This window comes from Lithobates pipiens, unplaced genomic scaffold (assembly GCF_037356315.1).
Source record: "Lithobates pipiens isolate NorthernLeopardFrog02 unplaced genomic scaffold, aLitPip1_a1.2 Scaffold_30, whole genome shotgun sequence".
In the NCBI taxonomy this organism is placed as follows: domain Eukaryota; kingdom Metazoa; phylum Chordata; class Amphibia; order Anura; family Ranidae; genus Lithobates; species Lithobates pipiens.
The window spans coordinates 159,511,729-159,532,411 of NW_027507791.1; the positions used below are offsets into that span (position 1 = coordinate 159,511,729).

The 20,683-nt window shown below is 43.9% G+C and overlaps 1 protein-coding gene across 2 annotated transcripts in view; it reads right to left on the reverse strand.

The window, feature by feature from the left end:
• Nucleotides 1-13,160: 13,160 nt before the first annotated feature.
• The window catches only part of TEDC1 (tubulin epsilon and delta complex 1), a 427,923-nt gene continuing 420,400 nt past the window's right edge, over nt 13,161-20,683 (reverse strand). For both annotated transcript variants that reach the window (XM_077465033.1, XM_077465034.1), the window contains one exon: nt 13,161-13,634. In XM_077465033.1, the coding sequence (XP_077321159.1) occupies nt 13,287-13,634 (348 nt within the window). In that variant the 3' untranslated portion in view covers nt 13,161-13,286. The remainder of the gene's footprint in view (nt 13,635-20,683) is intronic.

Consider the following 20,683-nt stretch of genomic DNA (forward strand, 5'->3'; position numbering starts at 1 on the left):
TGCAATCTCATGATTGCATTGGCGTGGCGTTTCCCGGCGTGCACTGTGACCGGCGCTCGAGCACTTCCTTAAAGACCGTTTTTTTTTTTTTTTTTAAAGGGGCAGTTTTAAAACTTTTTTTTTTTTTTGACATTTTTTTTTTTTTTTTTTACCACACAGGGGGGGCGGCGCCCGGGCGCCCCCTATGGACGGGCCGCCACTGGTAACAAGAGAGCTGGAAATCAGGATTTCTTAGGAGTGAAGTGGATGATTTGGATGAGCTCACAATCAAGAGAGGTTAAATTTAAATATCTCCAACTAAGGTTTCTTAATGGGAAAAGTTTATTCAGGTACCACCTTAGGGCCACAGCTTTTAGTAAACTCCACCCTGTTGCTGTCCTAATGTGGGTAGCTATTAAGAGACCGATGTAGAGTATTGTGCACATTTAAAAGAGGACCCTTGAACTATATTTTTTCTCTTTTTGTTATTTTGGGAAAAAGCCTCTAAAAAAACTTGAGCAACAAAGTGCAGTCGGGTTTGACTAAATTCTAAAAGTTTTTTGGCAACCATTGTTTTATTTCCTCCTTTTTTTATATATTTTTTTGTACCCGACTTGTAAATTTTTTTGTGACAGGGATGCGGTTCACCTGTTGATCACTAATATGGGAGAGGAGTTACCTATTTTTATTCCTTTGTTCCTCTTTTTAATTTTTTGCTAAGTTGTTGCGGTAACAGCGGCAATGTATCATTTTTCAGGGCACTTTGTAATCATTTTTCAGGACAGTTATATATTGTTCGTTTGTTTTTTATGAATGCAGATTCAATGTTCTTTGACATCTGGGTTGAAGTAGCATTAAACCTGTATGTGTTTTTTTTAAATTCTTTTTTCTTATTTTATTTTTTTCCTCTTCTTTCTTGTTCCTACTTTCTTTATTTCATATTCTTATCTTTAATTACTTTCAGTGATGGTACCAGTCAATTAGCTGATAATGTTCTTCTATATCTTTAAAAGTAAATGTATTAGTCTTCTGGAACTCTTGTTTGAATAGCAGAGATGAGCTGTGAATTGGAAGGCTTTACCATTTCTGCCTTACTTAATGTAATTCTACTTCCTGCTTTAACCTGAAGCCCTGCGAGCAGGTGTGGTGAACCCAGGGACCTGGCAATAACAGGCAGTGTTGACTATCCCTACCATCAAGGGCCATTGATGATACTGGCTGTTGCTTGGCCTCTGTTCCCTGTGGGGAGTCCACTATACTCTTCCACATTGCACCCCTTATAAGTATTAAGTGGCCAACCCGCTGCTCCTGTCTGGCATTCCTCCACTATCTGTACACTGACATTCTACCTTTTTTTGTTGTTTTTTTGCATTCATGCACGACTGTCCGGAGGCTCGCCCAACCACCACCGGAAGACAACCTTGAGACAAGTCATCTCTTGAGACAAATGTGCAACAAATAGGACTCTCCTGAACTGCCCTTCACCATGCTGAAAAGTGCTGTCTCGTGGTCCGATCCAATTGGAGCAACCGTTACAGGACCAGATATGTCAGGATCCCGCTCTCAATGTTGGAGTTCCGCTCTTCCAAGGCAGAGGGGCGATGAAACATTGCAGTACAGACACTCATGGTTTGGATGTGAAGTCTCAAGGGCACCAGGATTTCTTTTGGCTGTTTCAAGCCTACATGGAGGAGTTCCGGCGTGTTCAAGAAAGAAAGAGGAGGCCGTGGTGGTGGGGAAGGATTGGGGCTTCTGGGCTGTTGTGGATGGGTACAAAATCACTGAAGGAGGATATCAGTTCAAGAATGAACTTCAGGGGGAACTGTGGTGGTGATTTTAAAATATAATATTTATATCAAAGAGCTTAAAAGAAAGCCATTGTGAGGACCAATTAACTTACTATGCCCTGTTTTGGATATATATATATATATATATGTGTAACATGTATAATAGAATATTTACTGTTCTTGGTATCTCAAACACACAAACCTGTTGGTCTGCTGTTTGTATAGTATCTAAGTTACCCTATTGTTCACAGAGATGGCCATTTCAGATATAGTGCCTCTTCCTGTGCCACAAGTCCTTGAAATGCTAATTTATGTTGTATCAAAGAGGGCTGACAGTTGTAAATCCAGAGATAATTAAACCGGTCTTATGTCAGAACTGGCAGGGTCAGAGATCAAAGGAAGTTGCTCATAAAGGCATCGGAAGTTTGATGCTTAACTGGGCTTGAAATTATAACCAGAGTGTGAGCCATCCTGAACCAATCAGCATGTAGACTTGAGAATCGGCCAATCAGAGGTTGATGCAAACTCAGAGCCAATGGGTGCGTTCCATCTTCTAATTGGCCGAGAATGCATATAAAATAGTGCAAGAATTAGCTGATATCTCTCTTGAGTTCTAGACCATGGTGAACGACCGGAAATCCATGTAACGTATCTCTCTCTCTCTCTCTCTCTCTCTCTCTTTTGTATATCAAATTATTTCTTTCTTAGGACTTATCTTGAAATATTGATATATATATATTGAAAGTGTATGTCTGTTGTAACCATATGACCTAAATCATCTTGGCAGCCTAAGCAACACTGTACTTGTAACATCACTTGAGTTATATGATAAGTTCTAATTATTCTAAAGTTTATTTTCTGTATAAAGGTAATTGTTTATCTTTTCGCACTGTTATCGTTCATTTTTATTCTTATGTAGACAAAGGTTTAATCGCTTATTTCTTGTATCGTTAGTCATTTAAGTGAGATATAAAAATATCCATAACACATCACAGAGGGCTGTCAGAATGAAGCACTTACAGGCCTTGCTTAGAGAAATGCTGCATTCTGCTTTTGCGTGCGCTGGCAGATGAATTCCTACTCCCAGAGAGAGTGGGTACCAATCCAACAGCGCCTGCAAGAAGAGGGCGGTTTGAAGATGTGTTGGTCACTTCTGATACGAGATCATTCTTTCAGCTGACCATTCAACAGGTATCGTCCGGATCCAGCATCAGGGAACGCCTAGACCGACAGGTGTCCAATTACATCGGGTTAACGGCCAATGTGGATGCCCTGAGAAGTGATGAAGCCCTGGACTACTGGGTGGGCAGGCTTGACCTCTGGCCAGAGCTTGCACAATTTGCAATGGAACTGTTGGCTTGCCCCTCGTCCAGTGTCCTGTCCAAAAGGACGTTCAGCGCAGCAGGGGGGATCATGACCGCTAAGCATAGCTCACGACAGTGTTGACTACCTCACATTTATAAAAATGAATGAGGCATGGATCTCAGAGGAATTCAACACATGTGACCAGTAGACCATGTATATGCATAACATATAAACGATTTATATAATCTAGCACACGGACCTTTTTTCTACCTTTGGCTTACTTGTACAAAAAAAGCACACTGTACTATATGCCCGTACCCTCCTGTTTGAAGAGGTTGAACGGGGTCATATTTTTGGGTCCCGCAGCGAGTTGCTGGTATCAGTGCTGGTGTTAGTGCTCTCTATCTCGGTGCTGATGTGGTGTCAGTGCTCTCTATCATGGTGCTGGTGTGGTGTCAGTGCCCTCTATCACGGTGCTGGTGTCAGTGCTCTCTTTCACAGTGCTGGTGTCAGTGCTCTCTTTCACAGTGCTGGTGTCAGTGCTCTCTTTCACAGTGCTGGTGTCAGTGCTCTCTTTCACAGTGCTGGTGTCAGTGCTCTCTTTCACGGTGCTGGTGTCAGTGCTCTGTATCACGGTGCTGGTGTCAGTGCTCTGTATCACGGTGCTGGTGTCAGTGCTCTGTATCACGGTGCTGGTGTCAGTGCTCTGTATCACGGTGCTGGTGTCAGTGCTCTGTATCACGGTGCTGGTGTCAGTGCTCTCTATCACGGTGCTAGTGTCAGTGCTCTCTATCACGGTGCTGGTGTCAAACAGTGAGGGAGATGGCAGCGGAGAAGCCAATCAGCAGGTAGTTCCGGCACCATGGCTGAGGAACAGCACTGGACTGGCACCTCCGGACCACCGCAGTGGAGCCCTGCATAGGTGGGGTAAGGGCTGGGCAGAGGGAGGGGCTCAAGCACAGGTTGGCACACTGGGACACTGGCACAGGACTGCGCTGCCCTGACTGTGGCATTGATCATCTCCTGCACCCCCTTCATAGCCTGGCCTGACCTTGCCTCTCCTCCATTACCTTCATGCGCTCCTGAATTGTCAAAATTTCACAGATAAAAAAAGAATGCTTGTCGTTGTCGATCCCAGATTCACTTAATACTTCTGGTATGTCAGTGTCCATGTTGTGGGACTATGTGTGCACAGCTAGTAAGTATTTTGTGGCTGAAAATATGACCTGGAGGTTTTTAAGGTTCGCCTGCCATTAAAGTGAATGGGGTCCACCGCGAACAGCAAGAAACATTTGGGCACGTTTGCGGATCGCGTTCATTAAACGTCCCGTCGGAAGTTCGTCCATCACTAGCTGAGATAATATTCTCAAGAGTTTGATCTCCTGCTTTTAAAGGAGGTACTCTTAACCCTGTATTGGTCTTGCTCCCTGTTCCTCTCTTCTTGGAAGACATTGCTTACACGTATGGGAGGACAGCACTCCCTCTGGGCTTCTAACTGTGATCCAGTATACAGCAGCTATTACAGTTTTAACACTGTCCCCTTTAACCTGATGTAACTGTGTCCAAAAACCTGTAGACTCACGTGCCCAACAAGCTCTATGCATCCACGCACACCCCAGGTGAACTGCCTCCTTTTAAAGGCTTCCAAATGGCGTCATACATTCCACGTGGAAGGCGTGGTATCCAAACGTATAGTGGTGCCAAAATACGTTGCATGTGTGCCTGGAGACTGCCAACCGTACGAGGCGAAAATCACCAAATCGCCAAAATCAATGGCGCACGTTTACAACCACAGCATGTGCGCATGTTTGTATGGAACCGGCGTCTCCGCATGCGCCAGCGTTTCATCGTTATTAAAAACACAGCATGGAGACATTCTGTAACAGCACTGAAAAGACACAGTAACAGAGGGGAAATACAGCAATCCCAGAGGGAGTACTCACCAGTCCACACTGCAGGACCTGAAAGCCAGGCCCAATCTTCCCCCATCACGGCGGGTAGTGCCTCTGTGGACCTTCAAGGACCGGGTCCCCCATCTTGGGGTCCACACCCTTGGGCCTGTAAAGCACCCTTTGGGTTATCTTTGGCAAGAAAATGACCAAAATACCACTATCCAAGGGTCCAGCGCCAAAATAGGACACGTTACAAGCAAAACCTTGTTCTTGCATCGAGGCTCGGGTACCATTTCTTTACCTTCGTGCCATCTGAAAAGATCCGATCACAATGTCCTCACTGGGATGCTTAAATGACTAAAATTTGAAGATATTCAAGTTCGTGACCATCACCTGAAGACACTGACGAAAAACTGAGGTAACTCCCATATGGGAGGGGTTATATGGGAGGAACCTTCTTGCTATTGGTTGCCAATGTCCAAGGTAGCGTATAACACAGATAGTCATGAATAACTCCTCTGCGTCCCGTGATGTATGATAAAGAAAGACATAGTTCTTCACATTCACCAACTGTCAATTCCCTAAATGCCAATCATGCAGGGTCATCCCTTTACTAGCCAATTGGTCTGCAAAAGCTGTTTTAGAGTCTATGCAGCAGACAGAGTCACAGGCTTAACAGGTAAGCTGTCTTAGGCCGCGTACACACGGGCGGACTGTCTGACGGACAATCCGCTCGTGTGTGGGCTTCAGCGGACTTTTTCAGCGGACAGTCTGGCGGACTAAGTCTTTCGGAATTTCCGTAATATTGTCCATCCAAACTTGGTTTCAGCGGACAGTCTGCTCGTGAGTAGGCTAGTTCGACGGACTAAGTATGGCGCATGCTCAGAAAGGATTTTCTAGTCCCGTCGTACGTGCCGTACACGTCATCGCGCAAGCTTTCAGCGGACTGTCTGTTCGTCGTGTGTGGTCAAGTCCGTTCATTCAAAAGTAGGACGGACTGTCTGTCGGATTGTCTGACGGACTTAGTTGGACGGATAGTCCGCCCGTGTGTACGCGGCCTTACTCAAAGGTGGGCAGGGGATACATAGCAGAATGATCAACAGCAGTTCCATTGCAGCAATTAGCTCAATCTCCTCCAGAGACGTTAACTCTTGCTGGCCCATCCTCGAGAGAATCCTTTCACCACGCAGCAAGTATCCCTCCTAGACATCTGGATGATAGGGGGCCATCAGAGGATACCTCAGAAGAGCTCGGCCCTCAGATTTTTTCCTAGTTCAGCCCTATGTGCAGCCTGCAAAAACAACTATTGGCTGGGAGAAAGCTGTCATTACATCCGAGTAGTCAAAAGATGTACTTCCCATTTATTTCCTTCATTCTGCTCGGTTTACACTACTGCGACTTGTCATGCGACTTGGGACTGCAAAGTCTTATGACGATTCATACCCGATGATTTCCAATGAGTACCATTTATCTGTGAGATTTCAATTTGCAGCGACTTCAGAGTAGTCCCTGCACTACTTTGGTCCCACTTTAATGCGACTTGAGGTCCATAGACCTCAAGAATACACAGGCATAGTTTCAAGTCGCATCAAAATTGTGGCAAAATCATGTGATTTTCAGGTTGCAAGAGTGGAAACATGGGCTTACGCTGATGGATGACATCATTGTTGAAGACGAAAGGAAAAAAGAAAAAAAAACATGTTTTTTTCCTCTCAATTGCCTAGGAAAACTTTATCCATGGTCAGAACAAGATTCTACAATATCAGACGGTCCACCGGAGGTAGATGCGGCAGTGGTTCATATAACAAAGAATTTCACCTGGATATTTCAGACTCACTTGGGGATCCTTTAGACAGATCTTACCAAATGGTGGGTAAATGCCTGGAAGTCAGCAATTGCCTTATCTGTATCCAAAGCCCTGTGGGCATGGACCAAAAACATGGAAATGCTGATTCATCAAAATGTTACTAGGGAAAATAAGTCAAGGCTTTGGACGAATTATGGCTCTCAGTAGACTTCACTGGTGAGACGGTGATGCATACAATTTGTTATTTTACAAGATCAATGACACTACTTGTGATAACCATATGGGTACTGTGGTCAGAACTACGGGCAGCTGACACTTTGTAAAAACAAAATTTGTATTAATTCCCATTTTTGATGGTAAATCACTCTTTGCAGAAAGGTTACAGAAAGCCATTTCCCACGTCAAAGGAGGAAAGTCAGACTTTATTCCCCAGGACTGCAGGATTAGATATACACGGGGATTCAGGGATGCTTACTAGCATGCACACATACTACGACTGTTACAGAAGTATCTGAGATTTTCGGTTGACCAGGTCCATCTACAATTCCAGAGTCTGCCCTTCGGACCCTGCACTTCCCTCAGAGCCCTTCTTTTTGAAAACTGGGTCTCAGTTCTCATCACTAGCCAAATATTTTATCAAAAGATCCAGCCCACCTAGTGGAACAAAAGTAGATGCTGTGGGCTACACTATCAAGAGTACAGTTGGATGGTAAATCATCAAACAAGTCATCTTTTTTCCAGTTTAGGCACCTTATTCAATACCACAAAAGGAACGGTGTCCCTGCCATCTAAGAAAGTGTGGGCGGTCATTCAGAATGTAAGGAAAATGAGGACGTGGTCCTACATAACAGCTTCAAGCTAACTCTACTTAATACAGATTTTTGTCTTTTTGTATCCAGATGGTCCCATGGACACCTCAGGCACCTTTTAACTAGAATTCCTGAAGCAATGGAGCAAGCCATCTATCCCAATCCATATATCAAACAAGTTTGATGCATAGGGGTCTGCACTAGTGGACAAAGAGGGAGATGCCTGTAAAGCCACGTCCATTAAGGCATGTCTTCTGGACCACAGTTACCACGGATGCAATAGGCTAGAAGGCACATTGCAACCAGATGTTGGTTCAAGAGAGATGGGCGTTCAATGCGGCAGACATGATTGCAAATTTCCTGGAAATCCAGGTGACTTATCTCGCATTGACAGCATTTGCTCTCTCAGATCAAGGACAAATCACTTCTGATTCAGTTATAGACAACAGAGCTGCAATATCATACATACATCACCAAGGCGGAACCAACAACAGTTCCTTACTAAGGGAATATAAATATTCCTCCAATACCCTTTCTTCTGGCTCAAGGCATCACACCCATCAGAATCCTCACAGATTGAACCTTCACATTAGAATGTTAAAACAGATGCTTTAATCATTAGGATGGAATACGTTTAGATCTTTTGCAAACGGCAAAACTTCAATCCTGATGTACTCTCTTCCTCCAAACTCCTTGCAAGCAGCCCTTGAATTAAGATTATGCAACTTAAAAGGTACAGCACCTCTACTGTGACAACAAGAGATGGGTCGAAGATCCTTTAATAATCAAATTCTTCAAGACAGTCAAGAAGATAAGCCCCCCCATTAAAACAAATCTTTCCCACTTGGGATCTATCACTCTGGAGCCCTTATCCAAGAGCCTTTTGCCCCATCTGATTCAGCATCCTTGTGGAATCTCACTTGGAAACCATTTTTCTTTTTTTTAGCGATGGCATTGGGGTGGGAAGTATCATAACGGCAGGCTCTAGGATCAGAAGATAATATTTTTGTACTCTGGTAGAGTGGAACTTAGACTGGTACATAGTTAGTAAGGTTGAATAAAGATACCAGTCCATCCAGTTCAACCTGTCAGTGTCTACAATTGTCCCTATCCCTGTGCATTGCACGCTCACATTGGTCCCTTCCCTCAAGGAGCCCACAATCCAAGGTCCCCATTCATATACTAGGACCAATTTTGGACAGAAGCCAATTAACCTACCTGCATGTCTTTGGAGTGTGGGAGGAAAACGGAGCACCCGGAGGAAACCCACACAGACACAGGGAGAACATGCAAACTCCAGTTAGGTAGTGTAATGTTGTGGTTCATCCCAAAGTTCTCCTCTTCCTCTACCATCTCTGAGCCTTGGGCCCTGACAATCTTTTCAGATCCAATTTTGACCTTCTTCACGAAGACGATATTACTTCAGTACTAAGACACCATCTTCAAGCCACAACCAGTGTTAATTTAATGAATACTATTTTAGTCTACTAAAATACGACTAAAACAATTGAGATGACTAAAATACGACTAAAACTAAAAGCCATTTTAGTCAAAAGACTAAAATGAGACTAAAACTAAAATGCCATTTTAGTCAAAAGGCTATGACTACAACTAAATTGCAATTACAAAAGGCTTTGGTTCTACTAAACAGAATAAGCACCCATAAGGATAGGCAGCACATCCCAAAAATAGAAAATATAATAATGGAAAGATCAAAGGGATTTTAATGGCGCTTGTTATTAGAAAAAAAAAAAACATATAAAAAATTATAATACAAAAAATATTTTTATTTAGCTTAAGATTAAAAATATAATGTAAATATAGAACCCGTAAACGTACAATGCAGTGCAATACAATGGTGGTCTAGATGAACAAATATACTGGATGACAATATTTTATTGCACATTTTCCTGACATGTTTCACAGAAATGCTTCCTCAGGGGATGTGCGAATATTCAAACAGTAAAATATCTCCAGTCACTGCCTGGTGTTTCCAACTGGCAGTGACTGGAGATATTTTATTGTTTGAATATTCGCACATTTCCTAAAGGGAGCATTTCTGCAAAACATGTCGGGAAAATGTGCAACAACATATTGTGATTCAGTATATTTGTTCATCTAGACCACCATTGTATCGTACTGCATTGTACTGTTGCGGTTTCTATATTTACATTATATTTTAATCTTGAGCTAAATAAAAACATTTTTTGTATAATTTTGTATTATAATTTTTTCTTTTTTCTATGTTTTTTTTCGAATAACAAGCACCGTTAAAATCCGATTGATCTTTCCATTATTATAAATTGCAATTACTAAAACGTACTGGAGATTTAAGTCGACTAAAACGTAGGATATTTTAGTAGACTAAAATGTACTGGAGATTTATTTAACTAAATACGACTAAAATTAAAACAATTGCAGAAGACTAAAATGGGACTAACACGCCATTTTAGTCCTAAGACTAAAATTAACACTGGCCACAACTCCCTTCCGACTTTCATATAACCTATTTGTAATACTTCAAAAAAAAGAAAGAAAAAAAAAGACAGGAGCAAAGAAGCATTATCTTGGGCCCTCCGGCCATTACAGAACTGCCGTATCCATCATGCCTAGTCATGTTTGTGAATATCAGAGCTTTACAATACCTCATGGCATATGTGATTCTGCGGCAGCTGGGGAGCTATACTTTGTAGATCCCCACTCTAGTACAATAGTTTCATGGATAATCAAGTTGGTTTAGAAGGTGTACAGGGATAGGGGACTGGAATGCCCTCTTCAGTTGGGCTGTATGCCACCCGGTTGTTTTCTGCTTCTTAGACATCCAGAGCAGACATATCCATCAAAACGATCTAAAGGGTAGCATCATGGTTATCCCAACATGCGTTGAGGAGACGTTACAGAGTAGACCAGGCGGCTTTCTCATCTGTAGAAACTGGCAGACAGGCTATCAGGCCGGCATTTGCCTATTTTAAATTCTTTTTCAAATAAATCTTTTACTATGCATCATCCCACCCATTTCAGCTAGTTATTTTTCACAGGTATGCTGCCATGGAGGCAGCAGGAAAACAGAAAATAGTTTCATACTTACCGTAATTTTCTTTTTCTGGTGCCTATCCATAGCAGCATACAATCCCACCCTCGATATGCTATATTACATAGAATGCTGAGAGTGCACTAATCCTTTTCTTTTATAATGTTCACTGGTCCTGAGGGAGGAGCCAAGGCAGAGCTTATCACAGGTATGATGCCATGGATAGGCAACAGGAAAAGAAAATTACGGCAAGTATTTTAATTTTTTTCCACTTTGGATAGAAAAAAGAAGGGTTATAACCCCTGTAAGTAAAATTTTTGGCATCTTTATACCATTGTGGAGATGTACCTTTTTCTCCAGTCCATTAGCCAAAACAAAGCGAGAGTAAATCCCTGAAAATTATGGGAATCTCTTGACCCCCCCCCCCCCCCCCCAAGGACACCAGAACTAGTGATCCCTTTGAAAGATTTCCCTTCTATTACTTATCTGGGAACATCCCAAAATTTAGGATTTTCTTTTACTTTTAAATAATAATAATGGTAAAACCAAACAGAGGGTGAATCTCTCTAACAGAGACACAGAAAGCAATAAAAAACTGAAAGGTGTCCTTCTCCCTCTCCCCTCTATCCAAAATTTAACAAAACATTTTGCCTTTAGTTATACTTTAACCGCTAGCCGACCAGCCGCCACAGTTGTACTGCTGCAGCATGGCTCGGCAGCGCAAATCGCCGTTATGTTACGTCGGTAACCTAAACGGCCACTAGGGGGTGCTTGTGCGCCCCCCCCCCCCAGACAGTGCGAGTGCGGTCTTGATCACCGGCGGGCTCCCGTGAACGCTCGGGACACATGGAGAACTGGGAGCTGTGTGTGTAAATACAGTTCCTGGTTCTCTAAGTAGTGAACTGACAGATTGTCTGTTCATACAGAGTATGAACAGCGATCTGTTAGTTTCCCTGCACAGTCCCATCCCCCCTTTAGTTAGAACACTCCCTAGGACACATATTAACCCCTTCACTGTCCCCTAGTGTTAACCCCTTCACTGCCAGTGACATTTTTACAGTAATCAATGCAATTTTAATCAAACTGATCGCTTTATTAATGCCAATGGTCCCAAAATGCCATAAATCTATTCCCTATTTTGTAAACGCTATAACTTTTGCGCAAACCAATCAATATACGCGTATTGCGATTTTTGTATGTATGTAGAATCCATATCGGCCAAACTGAGGGAAAAAAAAGTTTTTTTATATATTTTTTGGGGATATTTATTATAGAAAAAAGTTAAAAATAATGCGTTTTTTTCAAAATTGTCGCTTTTTTTGTTTATAGCACAAAAAATAAAAACCACAGGAGGTGATCAAATACCACCAAAAGAAAGCTCCATTTGTGGGGGAAAAAAAAAAGGACGTCAATTTTGTTTGGGAGCCACGTCGCACAACCGCGCAATTGTCAGTTAAAGCGACGCAGTGCCAAATCGCAAAAAGTGGTCAGGTCTTTGGCCAGCCAAATGGTCCGGGGCTTAAGCGGTTAACTGGCTGCACTTAGGTATGTGCAGATGAACCCAGTGTTCAAGGTATCTGCACTTCCAGCAGTGATCGACTATCCGTAAAAGTGATCTGATGCAAACCCAATCAAAACACAACACATTCCATTTGTCATATCTTAACCGCTTCCCGCCCGCCATATAGCAGAATGACGTGTGCAATGTGGTTAAGCTATCCTGACTAGACGTCATTTGACGTCCAGCAGAATAAGCCGCGATCACATGCCTATGGTGGGCGTGGCGATCGTTGGTGTAGTGTGTGATTCTGACACACAGCATCATCGATCTTGGTAAAGAGCCTCTAACAGGGGCTCTTTACCATGTGATCAGCTGTGTCCAATCACAGCTGATCACAGTGTAAACAGGAAGAGCCGTATATTGGCTTTTCATCCACTCGCACTGATGACGTGAATGACCACGAAATAACCATGATTGGCTGCTCTCCTGACAGAATGGGTCTGTGCTGATTATCAGTGCAGCCGCCCCCCCCCCCCCCCCCCATGCCCACTAGGGATGCCCACCCAGGCCAGGACCACCAGATTTGCCAAGCAGTGCCCATTAGAGGTGCAAATCAGTGCCCAATAGAGATGCCAATGAGTGCCCATCAGTAATGCCTACCAGTGCCTCCTCATCAGTGCTGCCTATCAGAGCCATCAGTGCCACCTATCATTGCCCGTCAGTGCAGCTTATAATTTCCCATCAGTGAAGGAGAAAGCTTACTTATTTACAAAATTTTATAATAGAGTCAAAGAAACTTTTTTTTTTTTAAATGTTAGTTTTTTTTATATGTTTATCAAAAAATAAAAACCACAGTGATGATCAAATACCAGCAAAAGAAAGCTCTATTTGTGGAAACAAAATGCTAAAAGTTTAGTTTGGTTACAGTGTTGCATGACCACGCAATTGTCATTTAAAATGCGACAGTGCTGAAAGCTGAAAATATAGGGGGGGGGGGGGGGTGCCCTGTATTGAAGTGGTTACGGTGGTGAAAAACGAAATAATATAAATTACATGTACAAAACATTGTTTTAATACCAAGCAAAATAATGGTGAATAAACAAACTGTATCTTGGACTGCTGTTATACATCCAACTGGATATGCAGCTTTTTCTATAGTACTTTGTAAATTGAAATTAACACTTTGCAGAAGGGATGCAAACAATCCCTTCAAAGTTTTCAGTCATTACATCCAACTTTTTTCTGCTTTTATCCTGTAGATTTTGAAATTCGATCTCTAATTTAGTAACAGTTGCTTGGAGAATTGTAGTCAAGTCAGTGGCATAAGTGTTGTTCAAATTAAAGTCTTTATGAATTGCCTCTTTAAACTTGCTTTCTTCAAATACAAGCCTTAGTAAGCCATGTGCATTGCTGACTTGTTCATGCTGTTTAAGGTGTTCGGTTTTCTTTCTTACTTCCTGTTTTATTTGCTTTATTGATAAAGAAGTTTCTTTTTCCTTGACATATCTTTTCAGTTCTTTTATCTGTAAATCACAGTAAGAAAAGAAAATAGTTTGAAATTGCGACAACCGATATACCCAAAAAACTGATAGAATTACATATTTAAGTAAAATACCTTACTGGATATAAACATTTCACATACAACTTTAGACTTACAAATTATGCGTTAAAACAAAAATGGAAAATCGTATCAAATACCATAATTTTAATTTCCTGAAGCAAACCCATGGCAGCATACATACATGATATAGCTCCACCCCTATATCCACCCACAGGACCCGCTTAAAGCTATAAAAGTCTGACTTAGAGCAACCTTCCCCATTCTCCGTAAAAAATAACAAGATCAAAAAAGGGAGGGTTCTGTGGCAGCACGCAGGTAAAATCACCTGGTTGTATTCAGGATGGGAAATATGTGTGTCCTAGATTCAGGCTTTATGCAGACTTACAATTAGAGGGGAAGAGTTAATGAGCCCAGCTGTAGTAAGTGGGCTCATTAAGACCTCTACAAAAAACCCCAGCATGCATAGGGAGATGCTCCATCCTGGAACCAGTTTTGTGTGTATAGACTGGGGAGTCTGAGATCTGTTCTGTGCGGTGAGTTAACGCCTGTGTGGCAAACCCCTACAATAGAGACAGGGACTGGGGCAGCACAGGGCTGCACCCAGTTGTTAGACAGGGAGTCTACGTGTGTAGTTAGAGGTCAAGCTGACCAGGATTTATTTTCTTGTTTTATTTTGTTTGGCTGTTATATGTATCACTGCATGTAGCCTAAATAAACCGGATCTTTTATTTTTTGCACCTACACCGCTGTCTGCTGTGCCTGACTTTGTGTTGTGAACCCATCCAGGGGGTCACACACACCCGCTACCGAGCGAACCCCCTCACAGTTGGTGGAGAATTTTGGCAGTTTTTTTTTTTTTTGTTGTTAAGGCCAGCATGGAGGAGATACTGAGACAGCTGGCTCTAGCAAATGCAAACCAGCAGCAAGCAAATGCAAACCAGCAGCAAACAAATGCAGCTTTATAAAAGAGCCTTGCAGCTCAACAACAAGCCCAGCAGCAGGCAAATGCAAATCAGCAGCAGACAAATGCAACTTTGCAGCAGAGTTTGGAAGCCCAGCAGCAGGCAAATGCAAATCAGCAGCAGACAAATGCAACTTTGCAGCAGAGTTTGGAAGCTCAGCAACAAGCCCAGCAGCGATCTGAAGCCCGCTTCATAGACCTGTTGCAGAAGCAAGAGCAGAATTTTCAACAGCAAATAGAGACATTGATACAGCAACGTCCGCAGACCAATGAAGCAAGTGGGTGCAATAATACCGCAACCTTTGGTGTGAGCCGTTTACTGACAAAAATGACTGGAGAGGATGATCCGGAGGTGTTTTTGACCACATTTGAAAGGACTGCTGAAAGGGAAAAGTGGCCTAAGGAGCAATGGGCTGGACTGGTGGCCCCTCTGTTAACTGGGGAATCGCAGAAAGCTTATTATGACCTAGAGCCTGACCAAGCAAAAGACTATGTGGTGCTAAAAGCAGAAATATTGGCACGGCTGGGTGTCACCCTGGCAGTCCGGGCTCAGCGTGTGCATAACTGGACTTTTCAGGTTGGAAAACCTCCCAGGTCTCAAATGTATGATCTCATTCACCTGAGCAGGAAGTGGCTGCAGCCAGAGATTTTGACCGCACCAAACATTGTGGAACGTGTGGTTATGGATCGTTTCCTGAGAGCTCTTCCTACTGCCATCCAAAAATGGGTAAGCCATGGAGACCCAGAAAATGCAGATAAACTTGTGGATCTGGTTGAGAGGTACTTGGCTACAGAGAACTTGACCACCTCTTCCAGGGACTCACGGACTTTCCCCCCTAAGACCAGATCATCCCCAGTGGCGGGTAAGATGACTCCAAGGGGTGAGGGTGGAGAGAGTGAGAGGGTGGGAGTTCTACCTAAGGTCTGGCGGGAGCAGCCCAGGAAGCCCATGCTGCAAGAGGCAGCGAAAAAAATTATTTGCTACCGCTGCCGGCAAGAGGGACATATTGCAGCCAATTGCCCAGTTGTGGATGAGCCTATGCAATGTGACTTTATAAGGGAGAGACGTCAGTCGCTGTTTGCGACAGTTGCATGCACTGCCATTCGGGGACCTGAGAAACATTTATGTAAAATGTGTATTAATGGTAGACATGTTGATGTGTTGCTAGATTCAGGTAGCCTGGTAACATTGATAAAAGCTGAATTAGTTACTACAGAGGTCTCTGGGAAGAACAGGGTGGCTGTTATTTGTGTGCATGGGGACACCCGAGAGTATCCTGTAACTTCAGTGTTTTTTGAGACCCCCAAAAGTAACCTCTCTCATCAGGTGGGGTTAGTGTCTCAGTTACCACATGATGCTATTGTGGGAAGGGATTTTCCAAAATTCTGGGAACTCTGGGATTGTCCTGAGGCCCCCATTGGTGCCCCTATAAACCAGGAAGATGACCAGAATTCCTCTGGGAGTGGTGAGGACTCTCCTGAATTTCCCTTGTCGGTATTGGCGGGGGAAACTCGAGAAACTGGGGAGGAGCCAACATCCTCAGATGAAAACATGCCGTCTGTGGAGTTTTCGGATCTTGAGGTTCACAGGGAAAATTTTGCCACAGAACAGTTAAAAGACCCCACCCTAATAAAGGCACGGGAAAATGTGGTGAAAATAGATGGCGAGTTAGTGAACCCAGATAAGACTTGCCCTTATCCTTACTTCACTATGGAAAGAGACCTGCTATATCGACTGGCTCAAAGGGCAGAAGAAACCATTGAGCAACTTGTAGTGCCCAAACCTTACAGGAAGTTGGTGTTAGAATTGGCTCATGGACACATTCTGGGAGGTCATCTGGGGACAGAGAAAACCAGAGAGAGGGTATTGCAGAGATTCTATTGGCCTGGGGTCATGAAGGAAATAGAAAAGTATTGTTCCTCCTGCCCTGTGTGTCAGAAGTCGGCACCTATGCCACATTTCCGTAACCCACTGGTACCTCTTCCTATCATTGAGGTCCCCTTTGAGAGGATCGCAATGGATTTGGTAGGTCCGATAATGAAGTCTGCTAGGGGGCATCAGTACATTTTGGTTATATTGGACTATGCCACCCGTTATCCGGAAGCAATTCCTCTCCGAAATACCTCGGCCAAAACCATAGCCAAAGAGCTATCCCTTGTTTTTAGCCGCGTGGGTATTTGTAAGGAACTGCTTACGGACCAAGGTACACCCTTTATGTCCCGGGTTATGAAAGAATTATGCAAGTTGTACAAAGTGAAGCAATTGCGTACATCTGTGTATCACCCCCAAACAGATGGGTTGGTTGAAAGATTCAACAAAACCCTAAAACAAATGTTAAAGAAGGTGGTGGATAGAGATGGAAAGAATTGGGATTGTCTAATACCCTATCTGATGTTTGCCATTAGGGAGGTACCCCAATCCTCTACGGGTTTCTCACCCTTCGAGTTGCTCTATGGGAGACACCCAAGAGGGCTGCTGGATATCGCCAAGGAAACTTGGGAAAATGAGAGTTCTCCTCACAGGAGTGTGATTGAGCATGTCACCCTGATGCAAGATAGAATTGCACAGGTAATGCCAATTGTAAAGGAACATTTAACCCAAGCGCAGTTAGCACAGCAGAGAGTGTACAACCGTGGGGCCAAGACAAGTACTTTTTCCCCGGGGGATAGGGTCTTGGTGCTAGTCCCTACGGTTGAAAGCAAATTTCTGGCCAAATGGCAAGGTCCATATGAAGTAATTGAAAAAATTAGTGAGGTGAACTACAGGGTTAGACAGCCAGGAAGGCGAAAGCCGGAGCAGATCTATCACGTCAATCTGCTGAAAGCCTGGAGGGATAGGGAATCCCTAGTCGCAGAGACTTTGTCACAAGTACAGCCTGATTGCTTAGTTCCTGAGGTTGGGATAGCAGACACCTTATCGAAACCCCAACAACAGGAGGTTAAAGAGTTTGTACTTCGTAACAAAGAGATTTTCTCTGAGCTTCCGGGACAAACATCTGGCGTAGAGCATGACATTATCACCCTGCCGGGAGAAAGGGTAAAACTAAAACCTTATAGAATACCAGAGGCCCGACGGGAGGCAATACGTGGGGAGGTTCAAAGGATGCTGGAATTGGGTGTGATAGAGGAGTCCCAGAGTGACTGGTCCAGTCCTATTGTACTAGTGCCCAAACCTGATGGGAGCTGGCGGTTTTGTAACGATTTTAGACAATTAAATAAAGTTACAAAATTTGACACCTACCCCATGCCACGTATAGATGAGTTGGTTGACCGGCTGGGAACAGCCCGATATATGACAACTCTTGATCTCACCAAAGGGTATTGGCAAATTCCCCTGGCCGAGTCGGCCAAGGAGAAAACTGCGTTTGTAACCCCAGATGGGGCATTCCAATATAAGAGAATGCCGTTTGGGTTACAGAATGCACCGGCAACATTCCAGCGGAAAATGGATAAGATTCTGAGGCCCCATCATAAATATGCTGCTGCTTACCTGGATGATGTGATTGTCCATAGCACAGACTGGGTCTCACATTTGCCAAAAGTACAAGCAGTCCTAGACTCTATCCGGGAAGCTGGGTTTACGGCCAATCCAAAGAAGTGTACCATTGGACAGGAGGAGGCCAAATATCTTGGGTACACTATTGGGAGGGGGGTGATAAAACCCCAAGTCAATAAAGTCGAGGCCATACAGAGTTGGCCACGTCCCAACAGCAAGAAACAGGTACGAGCCTTTCTGGGAATCGCTGGCTATTATCGACGATTCATTCCCCATTTTGCTTCTCAGGCTGTGCCCCTCACCAACCTGATAAAAGGGAAAGAGTCGTTTATGGTTAAATGGTCCCCAGAGGCTGAGGAAGCATTTCAGTCCTTAAAAACAGCCTTATGTAGCCAGCCAGTGTTGTACTCACCAGACTTCTCTAAGGACTTTGTTGTACAAACTGATGCATCAGACGTTGGGTTAGGAGCAGTGTTATCCCAGGTCTGGAACGGGGAAGAGCACCCAGTCATTTACCTCAGCAGGAAGTTAAAGTCCCATGAGGTAAATTACTCCACGATTGAGAAGGAATGTTTAGCAGTGAAGTGGGCTCTAGATTCCCTTCGGTACTATCTGCTAGGTAGGCACTTTGACCTGGTGACTGATCACGCTCCTTTAAAGTGGATGGCTCAAAACAAGGAGACCAATAGAAGGGTAAATAGGTGGTTCCTGGCCCTACAGGAATTTAACTTTACAGTTAAGCATCGCCCTGGTGTTAAAATGGGGAATGTGGATGCTTTGTCTCGGATACATGCGTGTCTGGCTGCTTGTGTTACAACCCCAAGGTTGAAACAAGAGGGGGGGGGGGTATGTGGCAGCACGCAGGTAAAATCACCTGGTTGTATTCAGGATGGGAAATATGTGTGTCCTAGATTCAGGCTTTATGCAGACTTTTACAATTAGAGGGGAAGAGTTAATGAGCCCAGCTGTAGTAAGTGGGCTCATTAAGACCTCTACAAAAAACCCCAGCATGCATAGGGAGATGCTCCATCCTGGAACCAGCTTTGTGTATAGACTGGGGAGTCTGAGATCTGTTCTGTGCGGTGAGTTAACGCCTGTGTGGCAAACCCCTACAATAGAGACAGGGACTGGGGCAGCACAGGGCTGCACCCAGTTGTTAGACAGGGAGTCTACGTGTGTAGTTAGAGGTCAAGCTGACCAGGATTTATTTTCTTGTTTTATTTTGTTTGGCTGTTATATGTATCACTGCATGTAGCCTAAATAAACCGGATCTTTTATTTTTTGCACCTACACCGCTGTCTGCTGTGCCTGACTTTGTGTTGTGAACCCATCCAGGGGGTCACACACACCCGCTACCGAGCGAACCCCCTCACAGTTCGTACGCAGCCATGGAGTTGCATCAGGAAAGGAAAATTACGGTAAGTATTTGATACAATTTTCCATTTTCCTGATGCCAACATGGCAGCATACATCTTATAAATAAGTAGCTAAACGGGGAGGGCTAAAATGTATAATCAAACTTTATTACAATGGATATGGAAGCCTGGACTGTTATTCTGTTGAAGTCGATTGATGTACAAGCCCCTGGCTCTTCCATGTAGCGCCTGAGGCAGGTGCACTGCGCCAACCAGCCTGCTGCCTATGCAGATAATGCCATAGACAAATGCCTGAATTTAAAGGTGTAAAAATGGACCTAGCTGAATAAGCCTCTATCACTTCTGGAAGCTCTTGCCTGTACATCTTGCACTGTACATTTTCTGGATGACCTTGACTCTCTCAAGGTTTTGCTCTAGCTACCACCTCTGAATTTGCCTGTTGGAAACACAAACAGCTTCCCGGTAAGATGTAGGACTCTTTAGCCCCAAGTGCTTGCAGATCCAAAACTCTGCCCCTTGAAGTTATAGAAGGGCAGTTTCTCTCGAGTGTAGTCCCACTAAGGACTGCTCTCTGATGAAGCAAAGTCCTGGCAAGGAACTTGAGGACCGGAATAAAAACCTACTGGGGAACGTTATTCCTCCTCAGGGCAAAGTCTCAGGATCAACCTCTTGAACGGTTCACCTGGCAGCTCACACACCCATTTTCCCGGGTAAAAGCTGAAATGTGAGCCCTTACGGAACTATGCTGATCCTCAAATCCAGATCCAAATCCAGAACTTGTAGCAACTGGGCAACCTCCGGGTTGCGAGGATTAAAATTTTGCTCAGTTACGAAGACTGTGAACCTGCCCCAGACTTCGGAGTAAATAGCATTGGTTGACGTTCTTTCTGGAACCTGGTAGCTGAAGTGCTTGGTCCTAACTAGGTTCCATGGCTAGGGTAAACCCAAGGCCTGGGGACCAATCGAAATGCTTGCTATCACAGTGAGACCCTCAGACAACAGTCTTCCCCTGGAACTTCATAACCAAAGGCAGTAGAGGAAAGGCATTTGCTAGGTGACTATTACTTGGGTAAGTGAGAGCATCCATTTCTTCCACCAACGGGTGTGGGTAGCAAGAGAGGCACCTTGTGAATGGATGGTGATGCAAACAGACTTAGCTGAGGGTAGCCCCATACTTG